Source organism: Populus nigra, chromosome 4, assembly GCF_951802175.1.
Source record: "Populus nigra chromosome 4, ddPopNigr1.1, whole genome shotgun sequence".
Lineage (NCBI taxonomy): Eukaryota > Viridiplantae > Streptophyta > Magnoliopsida > Malpighiales > Salicaceae > Populus > Populus nigra.
The window spans coordinates 8860844-8887744 of NC_084855.1; the positions used below are offsets into that span (position 1 = coordinate 8860844).

The 26901-nt window shown below is 35.5% G+C and overlaps 1 protein-coding gene across 3 annotated transcripts; it reads right to left on the minus strand.

Annotated features, from left to right (window-relative positions):
* LOC133692408 (calcium-transporting ATPase 3, endoplasmic reticulum-type-like) lies at positions 1-26766 on the minus strand. 3 transcript variants are annotated; one of them, XM_062113317.1, is made up of 34 exons: positions 26580-26766; positions 26447-26497; positions 26277-26310; positions 25669-25686; positions 24222-24358; positions 21274-21348; positions 20819-20864; positions 19935-19994; positions 19753-19833; positions 18976-19061; positions 18545-18646; positions 18048-18101; positions 17572-17673; positions 17067-17125; positions 16444-16588; positions 16010-16117; positions 14608-14760; positions 14362-14466; positions 13503-13699; positions 12466-12577; positions 11784-11882; positions 11541-11686; positions 11313-11370; positions 10260-10352; positions 9704-9754; positions 9103-9234; positions 8775-8876; positions 7797-7851; positions 7158-7243; positions 6459-6607; positions 5882-5987; positions 5719-5772; positions 4874-4922; positions 1-495 (listed from the first exon to the last, which is right to left on the minus strand). In XM_062113317.1, exons 1-34 carry the CDS (start codon positions 26610-26612, stop codon positions 428-430), a joined length of 3006 nt encoding a protein of 1001 aa, XP_061969301.1. In that variant the 5' UTR covers positions 26613-26766; the 3' UTR covers positions 1-427. The 3 variants fall into 3 exon arrangements, with proteins under 3 accessions (XP_061969301.1, XP_061969303.1, XP_061969304.1); XM_062113319.1 differs by lacking the exon at positions 25669-25686; XM_062113320.1 differs by lacking the exon at positions 17572-17673.
* Between the last annotated feature and the right edge of the window lie 135 nt (positions 26767-26901).

Here is a 26901-nt window from a genome sequence, read left to right on the forward strand (position 1 = left end):
TGATGAACGTTAAAACACCATTGTATTTCAGTAAACTAGTTAAAGTTAATTGAAGTTAATAATTACAGTTCAATGCCTCTTGGATGTACAAAATTGATTAGAAATTTAACCACGCAAGGATACAACAAACTCCGAGTTCATAAAACAAGAGAATAATAACATTTCTTTGGAACCTGATGATGAAACTAAACATGACTGTGCCTCATTTGCTGTTTGTGACAACTTACAAGGCATCTGGCGTGACGAGAAGTAACAATTTAAGGCGAGTTGTGTAGAGTTCTCTCTATAACTTCCACCCTTGCAGACAAATAAATGCAAAGGGAAACCAGATGAAGGTCCATTCAACTTTAATGTATTGAAGGGAGGAAAATTTGTGTACAGTATGACTTGGTGTAGGAACAAAATTTGACTGCACAAGGCTTCCCTGTCACTTATCACGCAATTCTCTTTTTGGAAGTAAATCAGGCCTTCTGAATCTCAAACCAAACATGAAGCCTGCAACCAAGGAGCATGAAACTCTTAGCAATTTGTTTGATAACTGTTTTACTCACCATATATTTTGGCACCAGAATTAAGTTCATGACCATTGCCAGCATCTGTGTGTGTCTCTGTGCCCATATAAATAAATAAAATATCCATGCATTTTTATGCTCCCCCACATGTTATCCTCCAAAATATTGAACCAGTTCAATGATGTGAATATCTAATCATCTAAACTACAAGCAGTTTAAGGTTCAAAACTATTGACATACCTCCCCAATAACCAGAGACAGAAACAACACTTTACATTGAAAAGGGGGAAAAAATTCAGATAGGAGCAATTGTTACAGTTAACTTCCACCCTCCTTCCGTTTCAATCATACTCAACACCAGTGCATGTCTCCCAGTCTCCAACCACCTAACTGTACCTTTCACCCTCCTCCCAGTCCCCCAACCACTTCATCCGGAGCAAGTTTGAAGCCCCCTCTTCATTCCCCTGTCCCAACCTTAAGACAATCCACCCACCAACTCACACCACCCCTCACTCCACTCCACGTCTTTCTCGTCATTCTATTAATAAGGGCTTAGCACTCCTATCCCCAGTGAGATAATCCCGTCAGTAAGAGACCTCCCTCAAGCATGTAATTGGTGACATTTTTGTGTTCAGGGTATTGAGTGAAACAGGTAGATGCTTCAAGGATGCGGCAGCCATGATGGAGAAACTGAACAGGATGTGGGTTAAAAGTGAACAAAACTTGAACTATAACGCAGTGTATAGCGAAGATAAAACTAGGGTTCTCAAGCCCTAGGATTATAGACCTAATTGTAGAGAGATCTAAAGATTCTTTCTGGTATTTTTATTAATTCTGAATAATAGTCTTCCTCTCCATAAAATAAATCAGACATCCTTATCTATATCAATTCAAAAATCCTTTATAGAAAATAAATCAATATTAAAACTTAATTAATAAAATCAATCTAGTATTAGGATTCTTAAATAGTAAAATACTAATTAAATTAAAAGTCATAAGCTAAGTAGGAAATGAATAATTAAAATGAAAAATTAGCTAGAAAAGTAATTAAAATGAAAAAACAATAATTTCATGCTTCAATCTGGTCCATAAACTCTTGAGATAATTATTTTACAGCAGTCTCTCCTACTTTAGAAAAACCAATCTCCCCCACTTTAGAAAAACTCGTCATCGAGTTGAGTTCAGTATCTGGAAAGTACTTATAAAGATCAGCAACATTGAAGGTTTTCGATATGCCTATTTTATCTGGAAGATCTATAACATAAGCATTGTCACTGATTTTGTTCAGCACCTTGTACAAACTATACTTCTTCATCTTTAATTTATTATAGGTGCCTGTTGGAAACCTTTCATTGCGCAAGAAAATCATGACCATGTCTCCTTGAAACAATTTAACTTGCCTATGCTTGTCTGTTGCGTACTTATTTTAGGCAATTGATACTTCTAGTTTTCTCCTCACCTTTTGATGTAGAATTTGCACCTATTCAACCAAATTCTCTATTGACTTGCTAAATCTAGCAACTTTGGGCAGTTAATGTAAATCAAGTACATGATTTGGAGACTTCATGTATACGTTCTCAAATGTTGTTGTGATAGTAGCATTATGCTTGGAACTGTTGTAAGCATATTTTGTCCGAGCTGATGCAACATCCAACTGTTTAGGCTTGTCTCCACACATGCTACGAATTAAATTGCCTATTGTTCTATTTAGAGACTATGTTTGGCCATCGATTTATCTATGAGCAGTACTCCTGAACTTCAAAGAGAAATTAAACATTTTCCACAAAGTTAGCTAAAAGTGACTAAGGAACCTGGAATCTCCATCATACATGATGAATTTGAAACACCATACAACCTCATTATCTCTCTGAAATATAGTCTAGCGATGTTGATCGTATTTGTAGTCTTCTTACAAGGTATTAAGTGTGTCATCTTTGAATATTTTTCCACAACAACAAAAACAAAATCCATTCCTCACCGAGTTCATGAAAGACCTAACACAAAATCCATTGAAATATCTTCCAAAATATGTTCAGGTAAAGATGTTCAGGTAAAGGCATGTATAAACCAATGTTTTATGATTGCCCCTTAGCTGTTTGACAAGTAAGACAATGTTGAACAAATTTGTTTGCATTATGCTTGGGCTGAGGTCAGTAATACTTGTCCTCCAAAGCTGATATTGTTTTATCTTTTTTTCTATGACCCTTTAATTTGTCACCATGCAAGTCTCGAATCAATTTCTCATGTAGGGATGTGTTAGGGATACATAATCGATTACTTTTCATTAAGTAACCATCTTATATATGGAAATCTCCATCAGCTCGACCATTAGAAAACTTTTTCCATATCTTTTGAAAATAAGGATCTCCAGCGTTTAGCTCCTTCAGACACTCAAAACCTAAAACCTAGCTATAAAAAGTGATTAGCAGGGCATCTCGCCTACTTAATACACCAGCCACTTTGTTATGAACTCTAGCTTTATGCTTCATACTAAAACTGAACTTCCTAAGGAATGTAATCCACTTGACCATCATATCTGTTCCAATTTTCTTCTGACTATTCAGAGACTTTAAGGCTTTATAATCTGAATATAAGATAAAAAACCTCTATTAATCAAATAATGCTCTTAAATTTTCAAAGTTCTTACCACAACATAAAGTTCTTTATCATAGGTAGTCCATTTCAAGCGAGCTTCATTTAACTTCTCACTGAAAGAGGCTATAGGACACTTCTCTTGGGAAATAACTCCAATACCCACTTCACGAATATCACATATAATCTCAAACAACTTGTCAAAGTTGGGTAAAGCAAGCACTGAAGCATTGCATAACTTCTCTTTTATTATGGCAAAACTCTATTCTTCTTCCTCACCCCACTTAAACTTTCCCTTCAAACATTTAGTGATCGGTGCCACAATACAACTGAAATCCCGAATAAATCTCTTATAAAAAGTAGTTAAACCATGAAAACTCCACACATCACTAACTGTCTTAGGCATGGGCCAATCACGAATTGCCCTCACTTCTTCCTCATCAACTTCAACTCCTACTACAAAACCCAAGAATAACATGTTGGTCATGAAGCTACATTTCTTCAGATTCACGTACGACTTGTTTTTCAGCAACACCTCCAAAACACTCCTTAAGTGCTCAATATGATCTATTTCATTGTGATTGAACACAAGAATATCATTAAAATAAACCACAATAAATTTATTTATGAAAGGTCACAAAACCCGATTCATCAGCCTTATAAATGTGATTGGTGCATTCGTTAACCTAAATAGCATGACTAACCATTCATACAACCTATCATTTGTCTTGAAAGCCATTTTCCACTCATCCCCTGGTCAAATTCAAATTTGATGAAACTCACTTCTCAAGTCAATCTTTGAAAAAATTGTTGCTTCACACAACTAATCTAGTATGTCATCCAATAGTGCAATTAAAAAATCGCATCCCACAGTGATTTTGATGATGGCACGACAATCAACACACAGTCAGTAAAGCTCAATAGGAAATAAATAATTAAAATCTAAAATTAAATAAAAAAATAATAACTTCATGCTTCAATTTGGTCCATAAACTCTTGGATAATTGTTTTATATCAACATAATGCATATTTTGGAGAGAATACAGACACCCTCAAACTAAGGATAGGAGGAGGGATGTTAAGGGTTGCAAGTGGGAAAAAATGGGTTTAGTTTACAACCATTACATGATTGTTAGTATGTTGATGTGGTGAAAAAAAAGGAGGAGAAAGCAAAGCGACATACATACATCAATACAAAAATATTACTTGTGACATACAAAGGGCATTGGTTGAAGATGTATGTTTTTGGATAGTCAGGAACCAAACAAGCCACCTTGATTGGAGACCTTTTTGTTGACAAAGGATTCTCATATTGGGAAAATAAAATTATGGGGCAAGCAAGCTAGTTTTTGCAACATGTCAAGAGATGGAATACTGAGTGATGGACATGATAGGCTAGATGTTTAGCTAATGTGCCTAAAAGCTTGCTAACCTATGGATCTTGTTACCAATGTCTGATATGGGTAATGATCCCCACCAAGAACTCTAAACTTCTCTCATATTAGAGGCTTGTCTAAGAAGTTGTTGCGTTGTGTTGTCACGCAAATGTTTGGGTTCTCATTTCAACCCCTCGTAGAGATACATCAATCAGAAGCATAAGGTGTGTATGAGGAGAGAAACATTTGAAATTTATGTCTAGAGTAAAGAGACGTCTTCTCATCATGGTCCAAGTTTGATTTCTAATTGTTAATTATTCTCTCTAAATAAAATCTCTCACTAAAGAATAAGATGTTGAAAAAAAGGAAGATGAAGCAAAATAGTGAACTTACCCTTGGAATTTCTCGCAAAGAACTTTAAAACTTCGTCAATAATTATGACCTACACAAAAAACACTATATTAGAAGTGCCATGGGAGGAAACTGGGCTTAAGATATTTGAAATGCATTCACCAAGGCAATACTTGCTTCCAACTAAAAAAAAACAATCAAAGATGCAAATGGCTTTACATTGACTAAAACTCAGGAAAGGTAACCTTTCCCTATTTTACTTCACCTAGGATAGAATATATAGATAAAAAGGTTATAGAAGTGGCATAAAGTTCATGAGAAAACAAGCTAAGAGGTTGTCATGATCGGGGTTGGAATAAGAAATTTAGGATTAGGGAGGAAAAAAGAAAACAAGTGACTTTTAGGGATTCAAAACATGTAAAATTGAAAGGTATAAATAAAAGTTTTCAAAATGTAAAGACTAAAATATATTTATTTCCAAAATTTAGGGGTGCCAACCCCCACCCCCAAAATAAATGAATAAATAAATAAAAAATCATGATCCTAGCTTACATACAATATTCATAAAACATACAGAATCCCAACCCAACTGCAATTAAAACTCAGTCCAAGGGTGCTTGAACAACATCTATAAAAAAGAAAAAAAAGAAGAAGAAGACAAAAGCATGAAAGACTAAAACATATCTTCACAATGGAACCTTGAGACTTACATTGTTGTTTTTACCATATTAGAGGTAAAACCGCTACAAGGAAACAGTTCTAAGCTAAATTCCAGCAACTACATTCAACTCTCAAGAATCTCATTGCACTAAAAAATGATTATCAAAACACAAATACAAGACAAAATTAAAATTAGTAAATTGGGAAAGTTAAGATTCACAACATACAGGGAAGGAGAGATATAAGACAACTTTCCACTCACTCCAAGATAACGGCATTACCTGAAACAAGATACGTTGCAAATTGTTCTATTAAGTACTAATGGTTATGGGGAAAAGTAAAATTATTACCTCATAATATCACATGGGATGCAAAGGAAAGAGAACTTACAGAGAATAGAATAGATAGAGGGTGCGCATACAAGATCAGTATGTGAAGGAGCATAGTCAGGACAATTGAAGCAACAAGCCATAAATTACTCCAGGGAGGGATAACACTGGAAAAAAAAAAAAGGGGACAGCATTACAGCTCCAAGTCTGTCCTAATGTAACTTTTAGTTTATTTTTTTCTATGAAAACTCCATAGGCAAAAGGGAAAAATAATCACTTATAGCCTGTTTAAAATTGTGGTAGCGGTTGTGGTTTAAAGTGCTTTTCGCTTAGAAATGCATCAAAATGATGTTTTTTTATTTTTTTAAAATCATTTTTGAGATCAGCAAAACGATTTGAAAATATTAAAAAAAATAGCAAAAAAAAAATTGAAATTTGAGGGAAACCACGTTCCCAAATGGAGTCTAAATGAGAAAAACGAGTTATTGTAGTGAAATCTAATGACAAAATGTCGAAACTAAATCTCATGCATCTAACTACCATTAAACTACATGCAAAGCATTCTAAGCAATTGAGCAAATTGATTCGGCAAAAAGCACTAAATATTCAATAACTTTGAAATCAAACAGAATACTCACAGAAGCGATTGATTCTCACTGAGATTATTCAAAGCATTAAACATCTCAACAACAACAAGCACTGTCATGGATACAGTTGATGGATGCCTATCATCAAATATACTACATGGGTAATTTGTCTCCCTTGTCGAGCAACTGTCAAAATTCATCTGCAATAAATGAAAAAATAAAAGTTCTGGTGTAGAATTTGAAGAACATGCTCAGTAACAGTACTAGTGAAATATATTTATCCATGCTGGGCACAAAGAAACCAAAACCCAGTCATTGCATGCTAACTGGTCATTTAGGTTTTTTCTTTTCATTTCTTTCCACCTGAAAGGGTCCCAATCGATTATTATAAGCACAAAACTTGACTAAACAAATTCAGCATCAACTTCATGTTTGGTACCATTAGTTTTCAAGGATGAATTAATAATGTTAATCTCAAAACAATGGATAATAACACAAGAAAAGGAGATGTGGAAGGCTGGGAATGTTCAGGACTGCTAGAAAGGAACTCAAAAGACTCTGAAAGTCACAACAAGCAACTCCAGTGTACTAATCATGGAACCATCTCAACACAGAACTGCACCTTCACTTTTATTAGCCTTTGCCTTGCAGATCAGATCTCCAGGTCAAAATACACAAGGAGAATGTGCCCAGAAAAGAATCAACTCTGGCCTATCAGAAAGCACACCCACTAACAGAATAAAACCTTACCAGTTCCTTGAATGGTAGTTTGGGACCGCTATCAGAGTACACAAACCACCACACGAACCCAGCAACAGTTGCAAGGCCCACATAAGCTGCATCAACCAGATACTGCATCAAACACCTCTAGAATTCGAAGAGCATTCAGCACTAGGTTGATTATAAATTCAAAAGAGGCAACTCATGATCAGAAGGAATGATAAATTATTTCTCCCTTTTCAAAAGAGGCACATCATGATGAGGATTCCTGCATGGTACATTATGATGCTGGGAATTTAATGCAGAAAATCCCTAATCATATATCATATGGATCTCAGGTGTCACATTTTTCAGACAAAAGAATCCTTTTACATTTTATTAATTTTCTTTTTAGAATTACCCTTAATTACCTGTACTAAAATAGTTTTCTCGAACACTTGATTGAATTATTTGAAGAAAAGTTTTTATCATAAATAACTTGTTCACTATAATATGAATATCTGCATGAATGGCACTACGAGGGCAAGGTATTTATGGCATATGCAGGTAAAATACCACCTCGAATCAATCACATTGCAAGGAACATGAAATTGCCAAATTATACCGAGGTAATGCATTTGTTCCGCATGATAGAAATCCACATGAAATAGGTTTATCATTATTTATTACCTCCAATTACCAAATAACGAAAAAACAGCCACCCACTAACAACTGCTTCATTCACCTGCATGTAATATTGAAAAAGTTGATATTCAACATTGATGACTGGAAATTGTGATGAGCTATGAGAGTAGAACTTACTGCTCAATAATAAAAATCATATAACATGGAATCTTTGCATAGTGAACAACTTTAAAAAAAGTTATGCACGCAGAAAAGGAAAATGTCAGCCCAAACTATCTAGCCCTTTCACTCTGTTTATTCTTTTCCCTTTTTTTTGAGAGAGTTATTTAGCTCTTTATTTATTCTCAAAGGTAATTAAATCTGGTTAAAGAGGTCAAGAGGCACGGCCCTATCTACAAGAAGTCTACAGCAGAGACCAATCTCAGAAACAGGTGAAGAGATGAAAAACAAGTATAAGTCTGACCATCTAACATGCAGGTCGGACCATATCAATGAATGTCTCTCCTTCAAAGAACCATTAAGTCAATCTCCACGGGCATCAGGCCAAACCTAACGTAGTTTCCCACCTACCTGTAATACTTATTCATGCTTGCTACTGGCTATTTCAAAGCTTAGTGAAGAACACCACGAACAAGGAAAACATAAAACAATAAATGAAACTCTAAACAATCCAGAAATCCAAGAAAATGGCAATTCACAAAAAAACCATGGGTTCCAATTGTGATAAGAAATTAAGAATATCTGTGGGGAACCTTTTGGCACATAGCATCTTAACCCTAGCTATATTGTTTGGCATTTTACCACCCAATAAGCCCCAAGCATAAACACAGCCTATCATCCAGCCCACCTAATGTTTCTGACTTCATTATGCCTGTCGAGCCATTCATCTTCTTGTTTTTGTTTTAGGGTTGGGTTGTGTTTCAAAATGCACCAATGAGTGCTGGCAACCATTTACACACACAAACCAACCATTTAGACAGACCTATTAGATAAACTAACATGTCCAAATCATTGAATAAATACCTTGCGAGGTTTAGCCTTCATCACATCAGAATCTTGCTTGTTGAAACTAATAGCAATTGCGGGCAATCCATCAGTAACCAAATTGACCCAGAGCAGTTGGACCTAAATGTGATAAACAAAAAATAAATTCCAGCTCTTCTAATTGACCAGCATTGAATTGTAGGAAAGCAACAAAATGATATGACCAGCATCTTCTCCCTATCTCAATGTCGACGTATTTAATCCCAAATGAGTATTTTTCTGGTACAAAATAATTCTAGTATTTCCTCTCTTTTCTGCAAAATGAGTTCACTATTGATACATTAAAGTGGTACACTAAAGTACTCACAGGAGCAAGGGTATCAGGTATTCCAATTACAGCTGCCACAAAGATACAAACAACTTCACCAATATTTGATGAGATCATGTATCTGATGAATTGCTTTGTGTTATTGTAAATAGCCCTTCCCTCCGCAACAGCCTGCTAAGTAATCAACTTGTTAAGAAATAGAATAGCACAAACCATATCTGAAAGCATAGGTACTTATTTATGGGGATCCACATACAAGTTACAATTGGTGCAAGACAAACAACTCTTACACCTCCAAGAAATTTTTTGTATAATCTAATTTTTCCTGACTAACTATTAAATTCAATCTGTCATTTTTTTAAGTTAATTGGACACAACAGATACTCCACACTGTGATGTGATAATTTGTTTATGATCATAGAATATCAAGTTCAGTTTGAAGAGATATATCAATGGAATAGTTGTCATATCCTGATAACTGGAAACTTGTCAGCATTATATCCTTTGACATGTATATGTTATATTCTATCATATGCCTTTTTGGAGAACAAAAACAATTGCCAAACAATAACCAGCAGGCAGTACAGACATAGCAAGAAGTAATGAAATTACAGCAGATAAGAGGGGGAGAGTCCTATACCGCTACAATGGAAGCAAAATTGTCATCTGCCAAAACCATATCCGAAGCACTCTGGAACAAAGGATAAAGATGGTCAGAAACTTAAGGGGTCTATGCATTTACACTAAATAATAATATTGGAAAAAATAACAGAAACTGATAAAGTGTGCGCCTGCTGATAACAATTTATCATGTTTTACACTTTTAACTGGATCATCTGACACAAATCTTCTGATATTATTCATGTAAAACCATGAAGCTGACTATTAAAGTTGCACCACAGCATATAGCTTCCCCATCATATTAACTGAAAAAAATCTTTGCACTGGATCTTTAAGGTTAAGATTCTACATAAAACATTTTTTTCTTAATAATGAAATAAGTTCATTCAGGTAACTCAGGCAACAAATCAATTGGTTAAGTTCCATTGGTTTGCTAAAATTTGCAACCATACATAAATGTGTAAGTGTGTTTGAATAGAGAGATCGTAAAGAAGAGACATGTTTTTATGTACACGGCATAGAAACAGACTCATCCATGAATGTACTATGAAATGCATCCTTGGAAGGTTGCCTACCTTTGCAACTGCTGTTCCAGATCCCATTGCAATTCCTATATCTGCTTTCTTTAGTGCAGGTGCATCATTAACCCCATCGCCAGTCATTGCCACCTAAACAAGTCAAGATCAATGATTTCCATGGGGAAGTATTACCGCAAGAAAACCTAAAGGCAGAGAACACCACACTACATGTTTGAAACAATACACGTGTAAATACATAAAAAAAGGTTCTATGGTCACTCAAAAGAACCTTATACAGACAATTTTAGTCAGTTGAAGCACCATAACAAAACATACACTTAACCAAGGGGAACTATTTTTTTTATGTAAATATCAAAGTTAATGTCTCATCCAATCCTCAGCTTTACATTTCTATTCCAAAGCAACTGTCATTTTAATGCGTCTGCTTCAAGCCCCAGATCCCATGCCTTGCATTTTAGATGCGCACATGCTTTCTTGTCATGAATTCTCAACATCATACTCTTTTCTATTGTTTTATCAGTGCCTTTTAACCGTAAATGTTAATCAAACAGCTTCATACATTACAGTAACCATTCTTTGCTGCACAATGGAAACCAGTTCTTGTCATCCTTTATAATTTTTCTCAGTAACTGCTAGCACAAGCTTTCACAAATAAATTATTTCTCAGATCTCCTCTTTATATGACAAAAGCTATTGACCTAATATTGCATACAAAAAGCTGGACCTTGCCAAACCTATTCTGGAAAATGACAGTTTTTAGAATTATAAAATGTCCTTAATGATTCGCCTTTGATAGATTACTAGCATTATATCCTCACGTGGAACCCCACATTACCTTCTTAGATTAACCCATCAAGATATTCCATGATAATTTTGTTCATGGTATGAATCTTACAAAGATCATTGTTTCCTTATTTTTATTATAATTCAAACTTTACAATCTAAAACTTCCAACCCATAAAGACAAACAAGTGTTTGTTTCAATAATAGCATAATATTGTCCAAAACTTAGTTCATGCATTGCATGTATATATTTGCAGGTATAAATACAGATATAACAACTCTGCTGAAAAGAAATACTAGAGCTACCACTTCATTTTGATGTTGTAAGGCCTCCACCAGCATCCTTTTATGACTAGGTTCAACTCTAACAAGACAGAAAAGAGGATGTCACCAACAAGTAACTAAAATTCCAACAAATAACATACATTTACGTGTATAGGAAAGAATGGAAAGGTTAAAACAATAGGAAGATGGCATGATGCTTGACAGTCTATCAGAATTTATTAAGGCTATAAAATGCAGAATTAACCATACCTGGTAAAAAGTGTCATGCGTTGCAAAGCCAGTGTTCGCTGCAAAGCAGGAAGCTCTTCAAACTCAGAAGCAGTGTATGAGTGTCCAGCAAAATCTTCCAAATGATCAAAAGCACCAATCTTATTACAAAGTGATTCTGCTGTTGACTGAAGAAGCAATTGTATTAGAAAGGCAAACAGAGAGATGGGAAACTGTAGCTTATACCATATAACAGAAAAATATACATCACTTAATTTAAGTTACCTTGTTATCCCCAGTGACAACTATTACACGTATTCCAGCAGTCATACATGAGAGCATAGCATTTCTCACTTCCTCTCTAGGAGGATCAAGCATTCCAACCTTTTATTGAAGTAAAGAAGCAGATGCAAAGAAAATGTGAGAAGTGGAAGAATCAACCTCATACTTGGAAGGTGCAGGAATTCTGAGCCACAAATACAAACAAGCTGAGGAGGAAGGTGCACAAGTGCACACTGACACGTGAATATAAAAGGGTACATGCAAACAGTCATGAACCCACAAACACATAACATGCAGTGCAAAAAAAAAAACTGGAAATAAGAGAAGGTTCATAGAACATAAAAGCAAAAACGGATGATTGGAAACTAAGATTTCAGAGTGTGGTCACAAAGTTTCAGAACTATAGGTCTAGTTTCCCAACTCATTTTTTGTAGTTAAACAAAAATAATAAGAACAAGAAGAACAGATTCAGCTCTTCCTTATTTATTCACTCCGATTTATTTTCCTTCCAAAAAAACCTTTATTCACCGTGAAATTTATTTTTATACAAGTTGCTTCATCGCCTCATAGTATAAATGAAGGTATCTAAGATAATTGCATATAGATAAACATAAATGATTAAATGGAAGGGCATTAAGTATAGAGAGCACTTAATCTAGTGTTCCATTTCGAAAAGAAAGCATACCAACCCAATAAATGTAAGGTCCTTCTCATCTTCAAATGAGAGAGTCTGTTGACCAATGGGCATCTGTTTGAAAGCTAGAGCCAGGCATCTCAATGTTTCTTTTCCTGCAAAACTGACCAATAAATATGGCATTAATACTGCAAACAAAAATGTAGAGTTTTAGAGACAATACTAATATAACATGCCTACACGAATCTTAAATATGATAGTCAAGACAATGGTTCATCTTAGAAGGATTTACAAGAGCAGAAATGGTTGTGAAGAAAATTAGTAAGCATACAAAGTAAAAGGAGTGAAAGTCAAACTTTGCATAAAAGCACCGCCTTGGCAGAAGAGACAACGTGGATGATTTAGCTCTATGGAAACTCAGGGAAGATAAATATATAAATATAGAAGGGTAGTGAAGAGAAGAGAACCTAAGGAAAATGAATATTAGGGGAACATAACCCCACCTGGGTGAAAGGTGATTCCATATACAGCCAGTTAGATCAACCCTTCTAAGTAAAGCCATGTATATATGTTCATCTTCTGTTATGTCAAGAACCATCTCAACCCAATAGTTTAAGCTGTTAGGTGAGGTCCTAGGATATGATTTATATTATTATCTAACACACCCCCTCAAGTGAAAGCCCTTTGAGCTTGAAACTTTTACAGGTCCATTGTGCTTAATTTTTATCAAATAAATGGGGATGGTGAGATTCAAACTCGTGACCACTTAGTCATCAAGGCTCTGATACCATGTCAAGAACCATCTCAACCCAATAGCTTAAACTGTTAGGTGAGGTCCTAGGATATGACTTATATTATTCTCTAACATGTTAGACAACTCGAGCTTCCATAAATCAACCAAGTACATGCATGATTTAATTAAAAAGTTACATGGACTAAATTCAAAGTTATCCAAAATGAATGCTAACCACATATCTCCCAGAATGAAACATGTTTACTTCAATTCTTGCACAATGAAAATTCACCATATTGTGCCAAAACATTGAGGCTCAAGTAACATCCAGTAAAATTTTAGCATCATTTCTAACCTGCGGAACCTTGACTCTAACTCATCTTGGACTGCGGCAGAAAACAGAACAGTGGAACCATCATCGTTGCAAAGAATATTGGAGCATCTAGAAAAAATACTTTCTGGAGCACCTTTTGAAAACATAATCTCTTTTTGCTTCTGACTACATAAGACAGACATCATCTTTCGATCACGAGAGAATTCCAAAACAGAAACCTATAAAGCATCAAAATGGTAAAGCTTGCATCAGCAGTCAGTTTTTTTTTTTTTTTAATGAACAACTGAAGAGTAAATGCTGAAATACAGAAGAATCTATTTCTCAAGGATTTATGAAATCACTTCCTTACAGCCCAATTTAAAATGCGAACGAAAATTTTATAAAACCAATTGGCCTTAAATAACTTGTAATATTTGAAACAGAATATTAAAGAAAGCATATGTTAATACATGAGAAATGGTACACAATATATCTTGAAAACTAAATACATGTGGATGAGAAGACATCTACCATAGCAAGTAAAAAATTATAAGGAAAAGAAAAGTAATAAAGTGCAAAAAGTACTGGACATATGGTGTATGAAGTCAATTGCGTCAAAAATGCAATCTCAAAATGAAGAACAATCTGAAACAACAGATAGACTAGTAGCTCATAGGTATTCTTACAAAGTAAGAGAAGATAGATCTGATCACACACAAAAAAAAAGGAAACAAAACAAAACAATCTAGAGCCATATAATGCTATATAAAATATATCTATCTTTCATGTCCTTCATTGCCATTCATGTTCAACATTCTTATACTATATAACAGAACCTGAATTAACTTGCTAACTCTACGTAAGGAAGAATTACACAGCATCCAGTATACAAAAAACAAACCTTTTTGAATTGGCTTTCCCAATAGTGATTACAGTACGAAGCACGCTCATGCTTGCTCAGCATATGCAGTGCAGAAGGCATGGAATCAAAACCAGGAAGGCCAACCTGGAAAGATGTGGTGAAAATAAACAAGTTCACACATTAAATTGAGGAGGGGTCATAAATGGAGAAGAGAAGGAAGGGAAAAACTGAACAGCTATGGTAATATTGAGCTGCTCTATATAAGGCCAAGCTACATAAGTCAACCTTCTCCGCCAGAACACGTAGCGCTACTTCAGTGGACTCCCCAATTTTTTCATAGCTTCCCTTGTCTGGATTGTACTGTAAGATAGACTCATTGCAAATGGCTGAACACATAGCCACATGAAGAAGAGAAGGAAACTGAGCTGGAAACTGAATCTGCAAAAAGAAAAATCGAGGTTAAAAGGATGCGGCACTAACAAGGAATCCTAAGGGACCATGTGAACCAACTAATAGCATGTTTCCATAAGAAATAAACAATCAAAAGAACATTTTTCCTATGTAAGGGAAATTGACTAAACAGGCATCGAGAAGCCATAATCTAAAGATGTGGAAGAAACGAAGAATCAATTCTGCACCAAAGACTTAATTTTCAATTGAATTATCTGACAAAAAGAACAGGGAAGAGTGAACCTTCCCCGCAGCCACTTTTAGCTTGCTGCACAAAGCATACTCAATATCTTGTCATGGTGAGTCAAAAAAATGTGATAAAATACTTAAGCTTCCATATATAATCTTCAAAACTCATTGAAAAGACCTAACACTCTGAAGAGTCATACCATCATTCCAACCATAATTCAAAAGCAGCAGTGGTATAAGGGATCCGGGCAGCATTGTGCTCAAGTTTGTAGCTTAAATTACAGGTAATTACCGCTAGTAATGGTGGTAGTGAATCTGGTGATCGTTACTAGAAAAAACCAGAGGAAAATCAAGATCAAATGGATGAGCTAAGAAAATCCCACTACATGTTCTTTCCCTAGCCTGAAACATCTGCTCATACAATCTGATATAATTATAAAAGCTTAGATCAAAATTCAATCAACCTAGATTCTGTCTCCTGATATAATTCTTCCGTATATGGGCCTAAAATCCATGTATGCCAAAATCATGCAATTCGGATCTAAACCAGAAGGCAAGCTAGAATACCAGAATCGTTCATGCCTCTACATGGAATACATTCCAAGTACTTGCAACATTTGACTTGTCCCACTATTCTCTCAAATACCTACTTAATGACAACTATTTCTCTTGCCACATTGGTTAAAAAAAACTTGAAAAAACACTCTGAAGATGGCTCTACTCCATGGCATTTAAAAAGAAAAAAAAAACGGGTGTTCAGAGGCCTCAATCCTGTAGCCAAGAGGTTACAAGACCAAGGCAGACATGATTATCAAAGCAAAGGGAATAAGTGAAAAGGCTAAAGTAAAACAAGACAAAGATGGAAGGAATTAATGGATTGAGATTAAGAAAAACCACCAACTTTTGTTTTTCTTCCCTTTTTTCCAAATGAACAGAAAAGGAGAACAGAAAACAGAAACCACAACTACAAAAAGTCTTCATGAATTGATTACAGACTTCTATACTGAACTTTTGGTATAATCCCAACAGCCTGAAACAAAATAAGTACCTGCATGCCAGAACTGCCAAAAATAATGCCTTCTGGAGCATAGCTTGTCCCACTCACACTGTATTCAGCAATTGTTGGACCATGATGAACGGAATGAACAACACATATCTGGTAAAACAAAATAACAAGAAATTTATTTTTTATTAATCAAGGTATCTAACTATGACCCCAAAAGAAGGTGCTGTCAAAAGGTGTCTTGAATCAAATGCTCTGACCAAGAAATGAATGTCATTGGTTTCTCTCACTGAGCTTCAGATAATAAAGAAACCTTTAATCTCTACAGGTCCCAGAGATCATGGCTGTTGAAAAATTATAAATAATGACAAAAAAGGATGGCTTAGGTTTCCTGTTAGCCTCTGACTAGTTCAAAGATCACTATTGTCCCTCAGACTCATAACTTTGCATTCAGTATTTACAAGTTTTGAGGTGATCACCTTTGAAACAGACATCATATTAGTTGTCAATGTTCCGGTCTTGTCACTGCAGATTACTGTAGTGCAGCCTAAAGTTTCAACGGATGGCAAAGACCGCACAATGGCATTCAAACGAGCCATACGTTTTGTTCCAAGAGCCAAACACCTAAATGAATAGAGAGAGATGATGAAGCAAAATATGGGAACTAAGATTCCAATAAGATACATTCATATTATACTGAAAACATAAAAAAGAAATGGCTTTGGAAAAGCATTCAGAATTTCAATTATCCAGAAATGGTTTCATCGTGTACTTGGATAGCCATAGAACTTTCAGATTAAGCAATTACCTTTCCTTCTTACTATGGATAAATTAGTTTTTCTGGCTTCACCATGGTGCTCTGTTTCAGGCGTTTTCAAGGTGCCTTCTTAGTGGATATGCAGGAGGATCAGAAAGCTCTTTCATTTAATTATTTGTTTATTTCTTCATTCTTTCCTCTATTTAGATTTACATTCTTTTTTTTTTATTACATACATGTGCAACACCCATCATCAGAACCACTCAGCAAGCAAATTCCTAAATTATATTGGTTAAAATCATAACAGCCACATAATTTCCATGATGTAAAATACAAAGCACTCACGTTGTAACAACTGCTGGAAGCCCTTCAGGAATTGCTGCAACCGCAAGAGCAACTGCAATCTAGGCAGGCACAGCAAGTAGTTCAGATTAAACAGCAGTGGTAGTAATGAATCATAAAACAGCAAAGTAGTCCAAAGAAGGCCACTAAAAGAGTAATTCAGCCAGCCAGATACAAACTCGAGTATGGATTGTGGAATAATAAAAAATAATATGCCGGGTATAATTCACTTATTTTTCACACAATAGAAGTGAAATTTCAACCAGAACCCCTGTGCGCATGCATGTCTAAGAAGACATTATATTCATCTAATTCATAACAGGGCATGATACCTTCAAGCAACTAAGTATCTAGAGGTTTCAGGGACCATTACTATTTAATTATCAACGAATACCATAAAGCAGTTGATTACAGATTTTATTGAAGTGGAGCAGAAGAGGCACAAAATCAGAAATGGTTTGTATTCTGACAGTAAAGAAACAGATTGGACTCATCCACAGAACAATACCTTGAAATAGTGGATTGCACCGCGCAAAAACCCACCATGAGAAGGGTCGTGGAAGTGACCAATGTTTACAATCCACACAAGAATACAAATCCCTGTAATAACCTAAATTTGCACCAAATAATCGGTAATTTACTTCATAGCATAATACTTAAAAGGTATCAGCTTATGTTTGCAAAGAAAAAAGAGTTCCACGTGTGTCAATTAATAAATAAGCCAAAACTAGACCAAGCTTTCAGAGAATTGTTCAGTTCAACTCAACATATCCAACTTTAAGACATATGGAAGAGGGAAAATTTTCTGTTTTTTTCCTTTTCTTGACAAGTATGGGATGGAACTTTCATTTGCCATTCCTTTTTACAAGCATGGAGTTACTTAGCCAAAAAATCTCCATGCTGTTTTAATCCCGCTGAAGTAAAAGCAAATTGCATGTATAACATTGCCACGCACAAAATGGGAGAGTGGCCGATGAGCAATACCTTAGCCAAAAAAGTGCCAAATTCATCCAGCTTCTTCTTTAATGGAGTCACCTCCTGAATAGCATTGCAGAAACACATCGTTATACACAACACTGCATGTGTGCAGTATAATTCAACCAAGGAGTTTTCTTCTAGATGGGAGCATTAAACCATTAGACACAGACCTGTTATAACCCGAATTATGATGTCTCCATAAAATGCATGCCATGAAACAAGAACTCACATGCATCAAGAGAAAACCTAGCTTACAATAAGTATTGCCAAAAGCTCACCCCTCTTACTATGAAACCTCATCCTGTCTATTTATAGCTCGTCAGCAAGCAGCATAAATAGGATTCAATCCAATTACATGAAGCACAAACTTAAGGACTCTAGAGAAAGTTGTAGAGAGAAAAGGTAAGATAAAATGGGAAAAACAGGGAAAGATCAAAACAGAGTTAACAATTTACTTGCAGATTAGAATTTATACAAAGACTTGGAAAATTGATAATGCTTACATCATCTGTATGCAACATGGAATCACGGATGCTCCCCATGGCAGTATTAGCTCCAACTCCAACAACAACAGCTCTTGCCCTACCCGCAACCACTACTGTACCCTGGCAGTCAATATACATTTATTCAATGGCTCTATAGGAAAAGCAAATACCGGTTGAAATTTTCTGGTGAAAAAAAAGAAGAAGAGCAAACTATGGTTCCTAAAAGATTAAGGAGACAGCCAAATACTCTGGATATAAAGTATTTCCAACAGGTATACACAATTAGTATAAGGGGAGCCAAGTTCAGTCCATCTAATCAAACCAAAGGCAGTAGTAGAAGTCATAATCAATATACCCAATTTACAGGAAATAGTTATCACAAGGGAAACAACAGTTACATCCTCTATGTAAATTTGATGAAAGATTGCAACAAAGTTCAGAATAAATACCGAGAAGAGAATATTCGTTTTGTCCTGGTATACAGCATTTGTTGCTATGGTGACCTCAAGCTCTTTTTCAACAGAACAGCTCTCACCTGAAGGAGTCAAACAAAATCATCAGTTGGATGGAACCTTAACATGCTTCAAAAATAAATAATTAAAGAGAATCCAAAACACCACATAGAAGATAAACATTCCCCAGTCAATTGGTAATGTAATTCACCAAATTCATCCATGTAAATGCAAAAAAAAGTAAACTCCAAATTGTACAGGCCATGAGTATCTGCAGTAAATAAAATGGAAACACTGAATGCAGCACTTGTGAAACATTGGGGTACAAAGAGACATGCCTTGGATGCTTAGCCTATGGAAGAACGATCATGGGAGAGTGAGGTGTATGACCTTTTCCACAACAAAATGTTAGGGAAAGTAATATATCAACTAGTCCACAAGAGTGGCAATGGAGTGTGGTACATGACCTGGTCTAAATTGAAAAGGATTGTTGTGTGTCAATGCATGGCCTACTCCATATAAGAGTCACCATGTGAATGCTAAGTATGTGAGGCAGTCAAAAGAGTGGCTGTTAGAATGGGAGATCTATAGCCTAGTGGCATGAGATGTAAATCCACACTAGAATGGCAAGGGCAGCAAAAAATCACATTCATTCATTTATGAAGAAGCCTATAGTGGCTTTCTTGGTTGGAAAAAAAATAATCATTCTCATCTGAGCTAGATGACTGTAATCTAACAAATAGTTAGCATTATCCAAAGAAAAGGCTGCTGTACCAGTAAGGATTGCTTGATCAGCACGTAGCTGATTACTTAACATTTCAATCATTCTCATGTCAGCTGGAACCTTGCATCCCACTATATCACAACACAAAACAGCCTAATGTCATATCCTTGGCATTATCATTCATGATAATAAATAAATAACCTTGATCACTCAAACCACATGATTAACATACCACTGACTTCCACAATATCACCTGGAACAAGCTCGGTAGCAGGAAGGATGGAAAAACAACCTGTGACAATAGATGGACAGGAAGTGATAAAAATCCAACATGTCTAAAGAATCAATATATAATTTGCGAGCTTACACCTGAATGGATGGAAAAAACATATAGCATGGGTTTAAAGGAACATTTGCAAGCAATATAACTACCAACCCATATAAGTAAACAATTGTTAAATCAAGAAGTCTAGGTTCAGATTTCAGTGGGACTTGCATAGTTCAGGCCAATAAAAAGAAAATAAAAGGGATGTTAAGGATATACAGAAATTGGCGTGCCTTGAACAACATATGCATAGTCAAAATGCCTCAAAAGTGAAAGAACCACAAATACTCAGCACTCTGGGGAAATAAAAGGACCTGGAGACTTGCACAAGTTCAACCAGGAAGAACAATCCCCTAAAGCAAACAAAAACAAGGATAAACGTTCTTTATTGGGATACTTGACTACAGGAAACCCTTACTCAATGAAAGGGCAACAAGAATTTGGCACAGCTTCAATAGTTTTTATTAATCCCTCATCAGCAAAACATACACCTAGCAACTAACCAAATCCTTCCCTACCCATTAAATAGTTAAGCAAAGGCCAAAAGCTAAAGCAGCTAATAATATTACAGGAATATAATATCATAGAGGGACTCACTGTAGCATCCCCATAGATAAAGGGCAAACTGCAAAATAAAACTTTATACAAAGCTAATAATCTCAAAATAAAAATTGACAGGAAAAGCTCCTCAACGGCAACAAAAGAGAACACGCAATGAACCAAGATATTGATATCACAATTACAAGGTCATCATCACAACCATCTGGTTATTTCTTTAAAAAAAAAATTACCATTTCGCAGCACGGTAGCAATATCAGCTTGATAGGCACGTAATTCCTGCACGCAAGACGGGAGAGAACCATCATCAACACAAGATGAACCTCTGTAGACCAAAACCGTAACTGTTGCAGAATAATGTCATTTTCTATATCAGATGTCAAAACTATAGTACTTCCACTTTTGAGGGGTGCATTTAGATTTATCAAAGTAACCAAAAGGCAACCAAATTTGTTAGGTGAAAAACAAGAGACGCATACAGGTACATTGCATCCATACAACTTCCTTCAAATCTTAAACAGGCAGCTGCTACAAAACTGTTTATAAGGATAAGAAAGTGTAGAGAATTATGTAGATTGAATTGTTAATGGATTGTTATTTACGAGAACAATTAAAGAACATCATCTATATTTTCCATAACCAGATGTCAGCTACTGTTTATGTGAACCATAAGAACTCCAGAACTTACCTCAAGAGCCCTCTCAGCATTTGTTTCTGTAATTACACCAACAGCTGCATTGGCAGCCAAAATCAACAAGATGACCTAAGCATATAACAAAATCAACATAGAAAAATGTTATGACCATGTGTGCTTGTGATAGAAAAACCATCGAACAAAAAACAAGCAAATAGATTTGGAGAACCATATATGAGAATTGCATGTTGTACCAACTACTACATACCATGCATAGAAAGAAATAAGGAAGAAAGGTATAGATGGAACACCAAAATAAATCCCAGATCACGTCAACCAGTTTCTTTGCATGAAGCACTTTAAATATTTCCATATCCTTTTAATCAATAAAAATCAGTTTGGCCCACAATGCCTCACTTAAATTGGATAAACCTCTCATAATCAATGATGGGCCTAGCAATGCCAGCCCAGCAACATTAGCACAAATCATTTATTGTATACTTTGGCAAACTTTCATACCAAGTCAACAATAGGCTAGCCCAACTGACCATACCATCCTAAACCTAAAAAATTGCACAATCCCATTACCAATAAAGATGTTGCCATTTTCATCATTGATAGAAAACTCATGATGATTTGTCCATAATAGCATCTATTTATACCAACTTTGAAAGCAGATATCTAACTTTCATATTTTATAAGAGAAAAAACCAACTTTTGTTTGATCCACGCAAATAAAATTTTGGGTTTTGTCATGCCCTGTAGCAGGTAGCTAAAGCTTCTAAGATTTCAAATATAAAGTCACTTTATAAATGAAACTAAAAAAATGATGAGATGAAAGGTTGTTTAAATCATGCATTCAAAGTAAAACAACAAAAGACCTTTTAAGGTAGGTATGAAAAGCAGGGATCCTCATATTCACCTTTTATCAAACAGCAAGGAACAAAGTTGAAGTGTTTGATTAAAATGTCTGATTTTATCATTAATGAAAAGTGTTCAATGCATTTCAATACTGAAAAGATATGTCACGTATGCAACCTAACTTTAATTTGATCCTGACATGGATGACACTTTTGGTGTGTCATTGCCCATGTAGCATCCAGTTTAAATCTTACATAAGTTTAGAATCTAAAATACAAGTCATGGAATTAAGAAAATTAAAAGAAAAGGGTTAGTTGAAAAATAAGAACAAAAACAATAAAAGTAGAAAAACAAAAGACTTTGTTTTTTGAAGAGAAGATCTGCTTTCCAAGGACAAAAAATGCTAGACAATAAGAAAGAAACCATGGTTGTAACAAAAGGTTTTCCATGAAAAAGTACAGGATAGTTCCTTGCACAAAATTCATAAATTGTGCTGCCAAATAACCAATGTGTTCCTCAAGCAAAAGAAGAATTTGAAGATCAACTATGATTCATGAACACACGGTGACTTCTACAAAAACTTCAAGTCATTGTTGCAGGCACCACATGAAGGGCTGTTGATTCATATGGTAGTGATGTCATAAGCTTCGCAGTCATTCATAGAGCAGGCAACCAACATTAGAGAACCCTACCAGCTCTCTAAGAGCAAAACCCCATTCTTAAATATTAGCAAAAGACGACATTGAGGAGGAGGAGGAGGAGCAAAGATTCAGAGCATCAAATCAATAGACATTGAGGAGGAGGAGGAGGAGCAAAGATTCAGAGCATCAAATCAATATAAGTCCATGTATCTACAAACCAACAAAAGGGAAGGAACACAAAAGGTTGTGGCTGCAATAAAAATCTTTCTGTGAAGAAGTACAGAATAATGAATGCGCACAGATTCCTAAATTGCCCCACCAAATAATTGAAGTATTCCTTAATAATATCTGATTTTTTTTACTGAAACTATCACCACACCCTCATTATATTCAGCTTCATAGGCAGAATGAAGAAGCAACAACAAAGATTTAGTGAATAAAATCCGCTAACATAGCGCGCGCGCGCACATAGACAGATGAATTTTGACAAAACTTGAAGTCATTGTAGCAAGCACAGGGCTGTCTATTCATATGGTTGTGAAATCACAGGCTTTGCAATCATTTAGAGAGTGGCCAACCACCCTAAAAGAACTTTATCAGCTCCCTGAGAGCAAAGCCTCATTCTTGAAAAGACAGAAAAAAATTAAAATAGAAAAGAGAATAGTAGATATGGAAAATAATAAAAGAATAGAAGCAATAAGATAGTTTTAAGTGTATGAGACATAACAATCTCATGAAGCCGGTCACCGTACACCTATTCTTTTTCATAAAGTATATAAGATAAAACTAATAATAGGAACTCTCAAATCGCCTTTTATGAAACAATATGGAACACAATGACCATGGCTGCAACAAATAGGTCCCTGTGAAAAAAGTTGAGAATAATACTTTTTACACTAACCCCTAAATTACATTGCATTATCATGGTTAGGAAATATATCTTCAGCTTCACAATCATTCAAAGAGGGGAAACGACATCAAAAGAACCTTATCAGCTCTCTGAGAGTGATGCCTTATTAGTGAATTGTGACTATAAAAGGAGGAGAGACATTGAAAAGATTAAAACAAATTTTGTAAATTAGAATAATTAGATATATATTAAATAAGCAACACATTAATACAAAAGGAACGAAAGCATTGAGATATTGAATTTATATAAGGTGTAAAAACAATTCATATCATTATATAGAAGGAGTTGAGAGAAAGTAGTTGTTTAACTTTGATAATAAGCGACTTTGATAGTCAATACATAAAAGCTGGAATAACTTTAGTGGAGAATGCTCGATGCATTTCAGCATTAAAAATACATAAATATCCATTAATTTTGTTAGTGAAAAAGCTAATAAAGTTGTAGCTGGAAAGGATGGAAGTTTATTTATTAATTAAAGGAAAGACAGATGAATTATTCATGAAATTTAAGTATCAGTACAGTAGCTCAATATTTTGTTGGCATGTAAAAACAACCAATTCTTATGAAACAAGGAAGAAAGCATATCTTACAAAAGGCTCCAAAAAAGCTGTCAAGCCAGTTTCCCCATTAATCAAAGCCAAAACAAGAGAAACAGCAGCAGCAGCAATCAATATTTTAACAAGCAAATCATCGAACTGTTTTAGAACTAATTTCCAAAAGGGAGTCCCTGCATATAGAGAAATGTGGAACACATAAGACTCGAGTTCTAAATAACAACATCCATCATCATAGATAGCTTAAACAAAATAAGAAGCAGAATTATAGACCCTCAATTTATGTCAATTTATCAAAAAGAAACAGGTTTAATTATCCAAAAAAATTCTCAATCAAGAATCTACAACAGGATTGCATCCATAAAAAAGGCATTGAGGAGAGCCACACATATAGAATTTCAAGAAACCCATCTCACTGTCTTTGAATAGATACTCCCAACATCTCAAAATTCTATTTTTTCCCTCCCTAGAACTCACGCCTTCAAAAAGCAAGAAAATTGCCTAAACAGCACCCAGAGCCTTAATGAGCACCAATATCACCATTCAGAGCTTATCCTTGACCCATTTGTAAAAGTCTCTTGCAATTAACTTCAAACTAATTCTACATCAAACCATTAAGAAACATAAGACCCAACCTAACATACTTCGACCACATCTGATGAAGTTAAAAGACAATGAAGCAACTGTATTTACACTGAAGGTGGCAATGAGATATGGGCAGGTTTAGAAGCAAGGCTGTTGCAGGTCAACCCAACCAACCTCCAGGTTCAACATGCAACCATATAAATTTTCAAACTTTTAAATTAGGAAGCTAATAATGAACTACAATTTTTTAAATTTCCATTCAAAAAGTAGGTATTTAAGCATTTAGATGAGTCCAAGACAATCATTAACAAAATTAAGAACCATGAATTGCTGGAAAATAATCTACTTAGAAACACCTCAAAGAAATATTTTTGACAAGATGCAGTCCAAGAATCTAGCAATCCCTCTCCTTTTTTTTTTCTCTACCTCCTCTCCGTGCCTTCGGCAGTCCTCATGGGACAACTTCGAGTTCCCTTGACAGAACATCAATATTTACCAAATGCAGTCAAACCTTCAACCACCACTAGAAAAAGTCATGTGAGGCCAAGTATGCAGATCAATTTGCATACTTTTCTTCCCCTCGTTCCTCCCATCGAAATCAATTTACATATTTTAGTTTGATTGGTTCAGATTCCATATTAACCTAAGCATCCTGAACACATGGTACCTAAACTATATTAACAAACTCAACTCAACTAAGCCTTAAACCCAACTAAGGTCAATGATAAAACATAAAAATCAGACAGAAAGAGAGGAGTGAGCAACTGTACCAAATGCACGTGACTAGCATATTAGATAATAGACACATGGATGACCCAAGAAATTTCATGTGATTAACATAAAGGCATTGTACGCATACAAAATCTTGGGAGACCAGAGACATGTGCCATGTACTTACTTGTCTCTTCAGGCAGCACTGCAGACCACGAGTGAAGCATATAGCCAAATGACACAAATCATTAGATGCAAAAGAAAAAAAGGTTAAAAACGATAATATATATATATATAGTGGAACAGAAACCAATGGCTCAAAGATGGAGATAATTGGTGAAATGGAACATCAAAATCAGTTTAGATTCTTTGTAGCACTAAATGGAGATATCAAAATACAAGCATATTGCAAGCAATAGAGCAAATAACCAGCAAACATTTTAAACATAAATGAAAAAGAAACGCCTACAGGGAAACGAGCAAAGAAATCACGATAACAAGATGGCAAATTAGGACATCAGCTATCTCTGTTTTCTCTGTTTCCTGGTGCCCTTGGATAAACAACACCACTCACTGCTCCACAAATTATCCATAAAAAAGGTCTCCAAACTACTATCCTAAGATATCACATTCCAGAAGGACCGAACTTAATTCCGTGGCGACTGAGAATGAAAAAAAAAACTAAGTAGAAGAAAGAACTGGAAGACAGACAAGGGAGAGAGATATAGCGAGTTTGAAGGAAAACAATCTGGAAGTGGAGATTAAGTAAATGAAAATGTCAGAATTTGAACATACCGTTTTTACCGTGAATTTTTGAATGTAGCGTCACCTGTAACATCACCGACAATAAATCTTAAATAACCAATTAGAAAGGAAAAAAAAATCCCAAGGAAGTTGGTTTTCACTTGTACGCCAAAAATATTTAGTTCTGTTTCCTGATAAGCAAAACTGAAACACACGCATACCTGAGAATCGCTGAGCCCTTTCACAGGGTCTACCCCAAAAAAATCCAAAACCTAAGCAAAAGGCAGTCATAACTTGTTAAAAATTGATCCCTGCGAATCTTGTAGTGTAAAAGAAGCGAGAGAAGGCGATTACCTCGGCGATGGATCTGGCGTACGCGTCTTCCATTGAGAACCGGAGAAATTGAATCGGAAGGAGAGAGGAGACTGAAAATTTTATTATAGCGAACCTTTTGACATTCTAGTGAATTTCGCTTCAGTCCGGCATCTGGAGGGGGGGTGTTTTATGTTCTTCGTTTGGTTTCAAAATCTGAGCATTTAATTCTTCGGGACGTTGTGCTTAAGCAACCTCACGCTGGGCCGTGGGAGTGGTAGTCGAAAAACGCGGGGTGCTTAATGAGGTTGGACGTGAGCAGACTTGAGTCCTGAACCTACAATTGGGCTTCGATTCCGGCCCT

What these genes read in the sequence shown, in the direction of transcription:
- LOC133692408 (XM_062113317.1), bottom strand. Translation starts at nt 26,612, where the DNA reads ATGGAAGACGCGTACGCCAGATCCATCGCCGAG. An exon ending in TGCTACCGTGCTGCGAAATG is followed by an intron (nt 19,995 to 20,818) that starts GTAATTTTTTTT and finishes CTATTGTCACAG; the next exon opens with GTTGTTTTTCCATCCTTCCT. An exon ending in AGTGAGAATCAATCGCTTCT is followed by an intron (nt 5,988 to 6,458) that starts GTGAGTATTCTG and finishes TTTTTTTTCCAG; the next exon opens with TGTTATCCCTCCCTGGAGTA.